This window comes from Dipodomys spectabilis, unplaced genomic scaffold, assembly GCF_019054845.1.
Source record: "Dipodomys spectabilis isolate Male_0828 unplaced genomic scaffold, ASM1905484v1 ptg000173l, whole genome shotgun sequence".
In the NCBI taxonomy this organism is placed as follows: domain Eukaryota; kingdom Metazoa; phylum Chordata; class Mammalia; order Rodentia; family Heteromyidae; genus Dipodomys; species Dipodomys spectabilis.
The window spans coordinates 5180674-5192338 of record NW_024870850.1 but is presented as its reverse complement, the minus strand read 5'-3'; the positions used below and the strand labels follow the sequence as shown (position 1 = coordinate 5192338).

General features: G+C 36.7%; 1 protein-coding gene across 1 annotated transcript; it reads right to left on the bottom strand.

Annotated features, from left to right (window-relative positions):
* Positions 1-1071: 1071 nt before the first annotated feature.
* LOC122119940 (vomeronasal type-2 receptor 116-like) lies at positions 1072-10110 on the bottom strand. Its single transcript, XM_042693991.1, has 6 exons — positions 10076-10110; positions 7527-7815; positions 5596-6402; positions 3973-4200; positions 2897-3020; positions 1072-1991 (listed from the first exon to the last, which is right to left on the bottom strand). The coding sequence occupies exons 1-6, from the start codon at positions 10108-10110 to the stop codon at positions 1072-1074; spliced, it is 2403 nt and encodes an 800-aa protein (XP_042549925.1).
* Positions 10111-11665: the final 1555 nt, after the last annotated feature.

Here is an 11665-nt window from a genome sequence, read left to right as displayed (position 1 = left end):
TTGCCTGGCAAACTGGGGTGGTTCAAGTGGTAATAAAGACTTGAGTGAAAAAGATAAAGAACATCATAGGCCCTGAGTACAAGTATGCATAAATAAATTGATTTAATATCTGAAGAAACATAAAAAGAACTCTTGAACAGACAAGTGAGTGCAATTGTGTGTACATCTCTTAAATATGTAATTCTATAAACATGGTATAGAGCTCACTAAATCAATCTATTTGAACAATAAGTAAAGATTTCTTTATCAAGACTTCTGAAATGTGGAAAATAAAATTTTTCTCTTTAAACAGATTGTAAAAGGTGTTGATATTGCAAGAAATAACTTTATATATATTTTTAATATTCAAAATTATTTGTGTCAAAATAATACGAAGTGATTAATCACCATAAAATAGAAAGTATATCTAGGCAAGAAGAGCTTACTATTATGAATAATGGACTTTAATCATAAGAAGAAATTCAAAAAATCTTACACTCATTCCTAAGTTATATGAGGAAATCAGTATAAGAAGGAAGAAGAAGACAAAGAACGAGATGGAAAGAGACAAAGAGAAAGAGAGACTAGGACAGTGAGAAAGGTCCCACAAAAGAGACTCAGGATAATTTCAAACGGTAACTATGTGAGTACAAATATGCAAGTATTGAACAAAACATTAAAACATGCAAATTTGTGAAGAGGAAAATATTAATGAAATGGATTTGAGGACTCTACAACATGATGGTGTGCAGACAGCAAGTTAATATACTGTAACATTTAGAAGAGTTATTGAGAAAGCAAGAGTGAAAAGACATTAAGAAGAGGGTATAATAGAATTAAGTGCAGATTAAATAGAAGAAACCAAAAACATAGAAGCAAAACTCCAGTTTAGTTTGTGATCATATCACTTGTGACTACCACTGCTTTGAAAATGTACACTACATATATACTTTAATATATACTATACAAGAAGAAATAATTACTGTAGATGTAGATTAGACATTCTGTATACTGATGGAACATATGTGCTTATTCTTTATTTATTGTGAAAATACCATACAGAGGGGTTACAATTACATGGGCAAGATAGTGTTAAGAAGAATTATTTCTTCTACTATGTCTTTTATCCCTGAAGCCATGCAGAAAATTTCTATTTGGCAGTGACAAAATGATACACTTTGGGCCAAAAATGCAGCCAAGGAGCCCTGCACTAGAGGCCAAGATGGAGAAGACCTCCACAGCCACCATGACTTTCCCTTTGGCACTGTGATAGACAGGCAGGAAGGTGACCCAGACACTGCATAGAACCACCATGCTGAAGGTCAGGAACTTGGCTTCATTGAAGGTGTCAGGTAGATTCCTAGCCAGAAAAGCCACAGTGAAGCTGGCTAAGGCAAGGGAGCAAAGGTATCCCAGGACACAGTAGAAGGCAGTGAGGGAGCCCTTGTTACACAGGATGATGATGTGGCCATGTTCAGAGTGTTTATCTGTGTCCACAAAGGGAGGAGAGGTCCCCAGCCAAAGTCCACAGAGGGTCACCTGGATGAAGGTGCAGATAGGGATGATGAAGTTAGGAGCCCCTGATACCAGCAGCCACCTCATCCTTCTCCCTGGGGAAGTGGCCTTGAAGGCCAGGACCACAGTCACTGTTTTTGCCAACACTGTGGAAACAGCCACAGTGAACACAACCCCAAATGTGATCTGCTGCAGGATGCATGTGACTGTGTTGGGACGGCCGAGAAACAGCAAGGAACAGAAGAAACAGAAGATGAGGGAGATGAGCAAGATGTAGCTGAGAGCTCGGTTATTGGCCTTGACAATGGCAGTGTCATGGTGTTTCACAAACATCCCAAGAACAACAACAGTTAGCAAGGAGAAGCAAAGAGCCATACAGGTCAGAGCCATGCCCAAGGGATCTCCAAAAGCCAGGAAACTTGCAGCTCTCAACAAGCACTGAGTCCTCTGTGTGTTGGCATACTGATGATCTGGACACTTCACACATTGCTCCATAGCTGGTGAGACATGTATATTACAATTACTTCTTTTTTTATTAACCGTGTTTGATTCAAAGAATTTAGGAAATTTTTCATTAAGGTGAAATCCTCAGATGTCAGTAATTACTATCATAAAAGTGGTTTTGTATGTTTTCCCAAGCCATAACAGCCTCCCAATTTTATCTTCTTTATTCAAACTTTCAGGTATAATATTTTTTGCTCAATGACTATCACATGTATTCATAATTTAATAGTTGAGCCACTGCAATATCATATTAAAATTTTTTAACCTTTCTGTCATGCTAATTAAGAGTCCTACAGTCATATTAAAATTGGAATTATAAAGCTTACATTGCCCTATATATTTCTGTAAGACATTAATTTTACCTTGCGGTATATTATCCTTGATTTCATCTCAATATGCTTGTCTCACCTGCTCACCTGTGAAGTTGTAAGAACAGATTGATCACTCTTGTACCCTCTAGAGTCATGCTTACTTCTTAAACTGATTCTAGATTACCGAGTCCTTGCCCTGTGCCAAGAAGAGTTCTGGGCACTGAGAAATAAAGATAAAAAAGATGCAAGTTTTCTGTGTGAGTAAAATGTAAGTTGTAAGATGAATACTCTCCTTAGAAGACTTACGTTTAATTTTATGTTAGAGTTTAGACTGATCCTAATAATTAGTGATAAGAAGGATTCCTGGAGATAACTTTGCCTGTAATAGACTGCAAAAAAGTTTTCAATATGTAATTCAAAGACACGTTCTATTATATTTCCATTAGCAATACTACCACTTGTCAGAATTTAGTTATTAATAGAGAGAAGGTAAATGGGCTCTGTAATTCAAATACACAGTTTTTCCGTTGACTTGTGTGGATTGGGGATAACTAGGGATAATATTTCTATATAAGTTATGCACTCACCTGTCCCATTAGCAATATCATTTTCTGGGCAAGGTGTACAATCAAAGCAACAGGCAGCCTTTCCCTCCTGAGGGGATTTCCTGAATCCAGGATCACAAATCTCACTGCAGACAGAGTGAGGAATCTGAGGAAAAGACAGGGATGTGTCAGTAACTGTTCAGACTCATATCAAACACTACAACAATGCATTCCTTTAAAATGGGATGTTTAAGCATAATGTTTTAAGCAGGTAAGTGCAATCAATTTATTGACTTCTGTTATAGATTCCATATTGTATGTTTTCCAAAGGCTATGTGCTTCAATATTGACTTCTAGCCTGTTGAATTATTGATAGGTATGGGCTTTTTAAAAGGGGGGAAGTAGTAGTGAGAAAGTAATTTCTAGTGCTCAGCCCTATGGGATTTCTTTGAATTCATGCCATTATATGCTTTCTCCTACTCTTTGTGACATGGGAAAAAGCAAGTGGGAGACCTCCATTTTATAGGGTTATGTGACACCCAGAACAATTGTTTCTTTCACTTTATTTTCCAGTGATCATGAGGTGAGAAACTTCTCACAGGTGCCTTCAATGATTCCTCTAACCAAGGATGGTTAAGTGCCAGGTTAATTATCCAATTAATAAACCTACCCAGAGGGGAGCAAAAGAAACATTTCAACCACATAAATTAACTTCGCAAGTACTTTATCAGAAGTGTTGGAATCCCACTGAGAGAAACGTAATTTGCATCTTATGAAAATATTCAAAGTCAACATGTAGAAACACTTTTATCTCTTTTGGTTCTAAACCTGGGGCTTGAAATAAGGGCTGGGCACTGGACTTGAACTACTTTTGCTCACAGATAGCACTATACTACCTTAATCACAGCTCTTCCCCCAGAGTTTTGGAGGTTAATTGACAATGAGTTTCACAGAGTTTATTGTGTGAGCTGACTATGATTTCTGATATTCCCATCTCAGCTCTATTAGACTCTAGGATTATAGGAGAAAGTTGCTGAATTTCAGCTAGCTACAAATTTAAAGGGTGACTTTTGCTGATTTGTGTGTCCTTAAAATTATTAGGATTAGATCCAACTCACCTCTGTAGTTCCAATGGCCCACTCTACCATATCTTCAGATAAAGACAGTTGATTACCATGTGGAGCATATGGAGAAAACTTTCCTACTTTCACCTCAAGTTGAAGACCCTCTGGAAAATTCCAAATATTTAGAATGTCATACTGTGGCTCCAGTTTCATTTTCTTGTCCCAAATCACTTGATCTCCAATAGGATTATAAAACTGGATGTTCTTCAGAAAAATGTGCAGCTAAAAGAAGACATCGTCTTATTGTGAAGTACATCCCAGAGTTAAGACAGAAAGTGAAATATTAAAAGCTCCTAATGGCCTTAATCTCTGATTCTGAATTCAAGAATAGTAGAGATACATACTGAAGCATTCCAGAAGAAAATCCATGGATGGATCAAAACGATCTTTGTGAAAAATAATCTTTCCTGATCACTCAGAAAAATAGGATGATTTTTAGAAAAATCATTTTGCTACAGCTTGCCACAACCACTCTTGTGAATGTCTATATATAGTTTGTGCTTGATAAATATTTAATAGCCAAAGTTTAGTGAAAAGCTCTTTCTTATTAAAACATGGATAATTGTTTACAGCAAGTCATCCTTTGCTATGACTGAAGATACTCGTAGGGAAAAGCTGAATTGACAGTTTTCAAAACACTAGCTAGGAACATGTTAATGTTATTGATAATTAATGAATTCATAAACAGGGTGCTGGGGGCTCAAGAATATAATCCCAGCTAACCAGGAGGCTTAGATCAGAGGATCATGCTTAGAAGCATGCTAGAGCAGAAAGACCAGTGTGAACATTGTATCTCATAAAGATCTCAAAAAAAAGTCAGAAGTCGTGCTGTGCTGAAGTGGTTGTGCGCTAGCCTTGAACACAGACTGAGGGACATAGCCCAGGTACTGTGTTCAAGCTCGTGAACTAGCCAAAATTAAGAAAGATGGGCTATATTTTATCCTTGTTACTGGCCTGTTGTTTTCTTCAGAGCATATCCACACATGTCTAGAATACCTTAAAGAGGGATGGGAAAGTGGTTTAGTGGTAGAGTGCTTGCCTTGCATGCATAAGGCCCTGGGTTTGATTCCTCAACATCACATAAGCAGAAAAGGCCAGAAGTGGTGGTGTGGCTCAAGTGGTAGAGTGCTAGCCTTCACCTGAAGAGCTCAGGGATAGAGTCCAGTCCCAGAGTTCAGACAAGCCCTATCACCGACGAAAAATACTTCAAAGACATCACAACATAAAAAATTGCACAGGATTTTGAAATGCACCTGAAATATTTAATGATTTAAATATTACTATGCATTTATTCAATTTTGTTCTTACAATATTTTCTAATAACAGAAGAGAAAAAGATTAAAAGTTGAGACAATCACTTCAAATACTGATATATATATATATATATATATATACATATATATACTTAACCAAGATATTTATGACATAGGGATAAAAATATATAAATAGGATGTGTGTATATACACACAATATATATATATATATATATATATATATATATATATAAACAGAAACATACATGCACACATACAGAAATATTTAATTTCAAACAAAAAGAAATGCCTCTAGCAAGTGCTTTTCCTCAGGGTTTATGCATTCCAACATGGAAGAAATTACCTGAGCAGAGGAAGGCAGTGCTCCATTTCTATTTCCTATTGTTTGAACTTCTGTTTGATGAAGAAGCATCTCATGGAGAGCCTGAGCCACAGCATAAACAGCATTGTATATATTGTAACTGTCTCCAGACATAGTCATTTCAAAACTATGCACAGGCAACCAATCCAAAGAGGCATCATAAGGACATTCATCCCAAGTAACACAGTCAGACTCAGAATCAGAGCAATTAAATGACAGAAACCACAGCCTGGCAAGAAAAATGTCTTCTGGGTATTTGGAAGGCTTAACTGTCTTAACAAAATCTGCGAATCCAGAAACATCTACATGATGGTGTGTAAAAATAAGAGGTACATGCATTGAGCCTAGCATGAAATATTTCCTTTTCAGGGTGAAATCCCACTGTGAGTTCACAATGCAAACTTTGCCATGTAGAAAAATTTGTTCAATCAATACCATTAAAAATATCAGTGAATCATTATCACCATATATGATGAGGACACTTGCTGAAGAAAGATTGATCTCATTATGAACTGCCATGAGTTTGAATATATGTGACACATCTTGGGATGAGATCACTAGCTCATAGGATACACAAATTCTGTTCTTGTCCATCTCTTCTTTCAATTCAGCAAGAACCCATGCACCATGCTCATCTTGTGTAGTCAACAGCCCCACCCAGTTCCAGCTGAAGTGAAGCAGTAAGGAGACCATAGCAGTGGCTATTGATGTGTCCTTTGGGGCCATCTGATAAAGAACAGGAAACTTGTTATGGTCACTCAGGGCATGATCAAAAGGCCCAAAGGTAAACTAAAGAGAAAGAAAATTGGACACTCCATGAATGAGAAGATTGCCATGCATCACGATCTCAGTCTTGAAGTCTGTTAAAAACCAGTTGTAGTAACTAGAAGGTAGGTTTCGTTTTAGGCTTTTTTTTAAGTTTTTAGTTGAGTTTTTAGTTTTAAATTATTTTTAATTGTTTTTAATACTTGTAAAACATTAATTTATTTGTAAAGTGCCTATTGTTATTTGGCAATATTTCCATCAACATTTCCAATTTATATCAAGCCCACCCACTCCCTGATGTTCCTAATTTCGTTTGACACATGCCCATTGAATACTATGTTGTTTTCCCCAATATATCCATTCCCTATTCCTCTGTATTTTTCCCTTACCCTACCCCACTCAGTCAAGATATGCTTCACCTTTTAGGTGTTCATTTTTATACGGTCAGTAGATCAGATAAGTTACACCATGGAGTTCCACCTCTATGTATACCATACTTTACTCAGATTGATCATGTATATATGTAAGTGGTAATGTGCATGTTCCATATTTATTTTATATAACACATTTATATTTTCGATCTAACTTTCACATTTGAGAGGACATTTTTACCCTTTCTCATTCTGAGCCTGATTTACTTTATTCAAAATATTATCTTCCGTGTGTGTGTGTGTGTGTGTGTGTGTGTGTGTGTGTATAAATTCCAGTACAGGGGAACAAATTCATACCCTCTTGCACTTCCTTGCCAATTTCCCTCAGGACTTGTGCTGTACTAATGAAGTCACACATTCACTTTGAGTTCTTTGAAGGTTAATTGGAGATTCAAGTTTCTTGATTACTGATGTGAGCCATCAGTACCCTGCTCAACATACCTTCACACAACAAAGTCATTTTGCATTTCCTGATTTATTAAAGAAAATTATTCATAAAGACTGAAACAACAAATTATCCAATTATATACTCAAATCTTCCATTTCTTTTTCCAAAATGTGTAAAAATATATTTCTGACTACCTTTAAGTCATTACATTTTGATATTACAATACATGATTTGTTTGTGAATCCAGTCTCTTCCTATCATTCTCTTCTAAAACACAAAGTGGCAAGAAATTAGACATTTTTGTATCCTTCCACACCACCCACCCTCACCTGTGGAAATCTGTAGAGTCCCAGCAATGTCCCAATCAGGTCAGATGTTATTCCTGATGGTCCTGTAAGTACTGCTATAGACCTGCTTTCTCTGATGCAGGAGTAGTTCGGAATCTTATAATTCCCAAAGAGACAAATGAAGGAATTCTTAAACATTGTCCAAGCTCTGCAGTGAACATCATAAACATCAAATCCCAGAGTCAGGTTATGTAAAAGATCAGGATTTTTGTTGATCTCTTCGATAGCAAAAGCCAAGGCCAAAACACACTGATAGTTCTTGAAGATAAACCTACACAATGCACAAAGAAATTGAGAAGTATTTCAAAATTTAAGAATTCAATACATTAAATGATTACTTCTTTGTCCCCAAAAGAATGGAATGTAAATGTGTTATCTTATGCTTACATATAGAATTCAGATATTTATTTAAGTCAAGGGAGAGCTTGTTTTCCTCATTACCACATGTACCACAGCAAAAGGCTGTTGTCTGTTGGATAAGATTTTCATGAGGCAGCAAATGTTGTGTTTCCTTTTCCTTAGGGCAACTAGCTACACCTTTGTTGAAAATAATACTGGTGTTTGAATCACCCAGATTATACCATGTGTTTATATGGCAGGTCAGACTAAGGAATGTTTAAGAGCAATATTCAGAAGCAAAATGTTATTTATCAGTGATTCTATAGCAAGATCTGCTCACAGACCCAACATATTGAATAGCAGTTAATGATAACAACCAGAAAAAAAGCAGAACTATCATAAGAGGGAATTTTATTTTTCTTTATGTAACAAAACAAAAGTGATGCATCCAATTTCAAGGAACTCATTTTGGAGACAGGAACCAATGACATGAGAGTTGAGGAGAGAATTGTAGGTAAGCTTTGCATAGAACCCAGTTCCAAGGCCTCCATGGTAAAATGCACTGATCAGTACTCTCCTCCCAATATATTTAGATTGAGATACTGAAAAGGAACCAATAGAGCAAAATAAAGAGGATCAAAGTACTTTTCCTTCTTTCTTCCTCTGTCTCCTATCTGTGTGCACTATCGTATGAATGAGTGTGTTTGTTTGTGTGTGTGTCTACATGCATGTTTGTGAGCGTACATATTCTAAATAAATTAATATAATGTAATCAACTGGTATTATTTAAAAGGAAACAATGAAGGCACATTTGGAATACTAATGAAATGATCAACTTGTTCAATATATACTGTAGGTATATGTGAAGTGAGCACAATAAAACCCTATCATATTCTGAATTGTTCTAAACAGAAGAAAATAGTGAGCTTGAGGAAAATCTAATTGAACATACACATATGGAAGAATAAAATGTAGGATTGAAGATGTGTAAAAAGGTTAGTCAAAAGCTGAGTAGAGTATTTTCAATAAACCAAATGTAGAGATACATACAAAGTAAAAGGCCTAAAGATGAAAGGATAATAAAAACTTATCAGTTGTGGGTACTGAACTCTGGCCTGGGCACTGTCCCTGAGCTTTTTCAGCTCAAGATTAGTGCTCTATTATTAGAGCCACAGCACCACTTCTGGCTTTCTCTGCTTATGTGGTGCTGAGGCATCAAATCCAAGGCCTCATTTATGTGAAGCAAGCATGCAATCACTGATCCATCTTCCCAGCCAAAGATAATCAAAATTTTCAGTATATCATCTACAACAAGCTGTTTTAGCATGAAGCACTCACAAGTTAAATATACAGGGATGATTCTCTAAGTAAAACAGAAATGGGATCCATATTCCATAGGTGTATACTCATTTCCATAACAGCTGCTTCTAAGTAGAATCCACATAAGTCAAAAGAACATGGTAAGAGATCTTTACATAATTGAAGATAAAATAATCTCAATTATCCACCAAGAGTATTGTACCTAGCAAAGTTATCCTGTATATACGAAGGATAAAGATGCTCCCAGAGAATCACTGTTAAGAAAATGTATTTCCAGGGCTGGGAAGGTGGCTCAGTGGTAGAGCACTTGCCTTGCATGCTCGAGGCCCTGGGCTTGATTCCTCAGCACCACATAAGAAAAAAAAAGCCAGAAGTGGCGCTGTGGCTCAAGTGGTAGAATGCTAGCCTTGAGCTGAAGAGCTGAGGGACAGCACCCAGGCCCAGAGTTCAGGCCCCACGACCGGACCCAAAAAAAAAAAAAAAGAAAGAAAATGTATTTCCACTAGACCCTTCCTACATGAAATACTAAGTTTTTCAGACCACAAAATATTAACAATAATGAACAAGAAAAACATACAAGAATGTTTTCTTTTTCCTGTGAACACACTGAAACTTGAGTACAACAGCAAAATGAATCACATAAAATACTCGAACACATGGAAACTAAGCAATTTATTGATGAGTCTTCAAGAATTCTTTGAAGAAAGAAAAAAGAATGGAAATTTAATCATTTCTGAAATTCAATGTGAAAGAAGACATAAATTATCAACTCCTTTGGTACACACCGAGAGCAGTTTTCAGAGGAAGGTTCATGTCTGTAAGTGCATGCATCAACAAATTAGAAAAATCTCAAGTCAAGACTTTAATGATACACATCCATCTGACCTGACACTTCTAGGAAGATCATGGCATCGTCATATGTAAGCTCTTTAAATCACAAATCTAGATACCCTGCATCCACTTCACCACAAGAGATCCACACTAAGCAAACTTTAAATAGACAGAGATTCATTCAAATACAGAAAATATCTCACAGCAGAATCACAGGAGCAGAAGACAGCAAGAGAGCATGCAGACCACTGCAGATCTGCTGCAGCCTCTGCCCCAAGTCTCCCCAGACAGCCCAGGAAGACACAGAAGGACATGCCTGAAGTGCCACCAATCAACCTTAAACAGAGAACAGTGTGATATTGACAAAATCACACCACACTGCAGTAACCATAGTAACACAAGAAGGGAAGCCAGGGCAAATTTTCAAATCTGCTTACAGACCCTTATAGAGAGCCTGCTGCCGCCACACAACACAAAGGAAGAAAGACTCCACAGGACCAGTGGAGGCAGAAACAGGAAAAGGACACTGCGATTGCTACATCCAGACACAAAGGCCCCTCAAGGAGACTCCTGCTGGCCAACTCAAAACTGATTCCAGAATCCATTTGTACCTCATCAAGGACTCCTTCCTTAGAGGACTAGTTCCGGTAACCTAAATTGCCCATAATAATTAATGTAATTGAAATAGCAATAAAGGTATTCCATTCATGAAAAGCCCATTACTAGATGTATTTACAGCAGGAATCTATAAGGTCTTCAAATAGGAACTCACTCTATATTCCTCAAACTCTTCAATGAAACAGAAAGGGAAAGATCACTATCAAAGTCATTTTATGAAACCAACATAACACTTATCCCCAAACCAGATAGGAATCCATCAATAAAAGAAAACTGTAGACCCAGTTATCTGATGGACGTTGATGCAAAACTTCTCAACAAAATTCGAGCCAACTAAATTCAACAAGTAACCAAAAAACCCATACATTATATTCAAATTGGATTTGTTCAAGGATTGCAAACCTGGTTTGATATATATGAGTCAATTACTGTAGTACAACACATCAACAGAAGCAAAGATAAGAACCACATGATCTTTTCAATATATTCAGAAAAATTATTTGACAAGATAGATTCAACACCATTTATGATAAACTCTCTAAAGAAGCTATGAATCCATGGAAAGTTCCTCAACATAATAAAGACTATCTATGACAAACCTAGAGCCAGCATTATACTTCATGGGAAAATTTGAAACCATTCCCTTTAAATTCAAAACAACACATGGATCTCTACTCTCTCCATTCCTATTGAACATACTGCAGGAATACCTAGCAAGAGAAATAAGGTAAGAGGAACACATAAATGGGATCCAAATGGGGAAAGAAGAAGTAAAGGTATCCTTTTTGGTGGGCAATATGATCCTGTATTTAAAGAGTCCTATAGAATTCCTCACCCCAAGCTACTTCAGTTGATTCAAACTGTGGCAAAGGAGAGAGATATGAAATCAAACTACAAAAGTCAGTAGCATTCATGTTTTCCAACAATGAGAACAGTGATACAGTAATCAAGAAAGCAATGTTATTTCTAATAGCCTCACAAAATACTTCGGAATTAACTTAGCAAAGATGAGA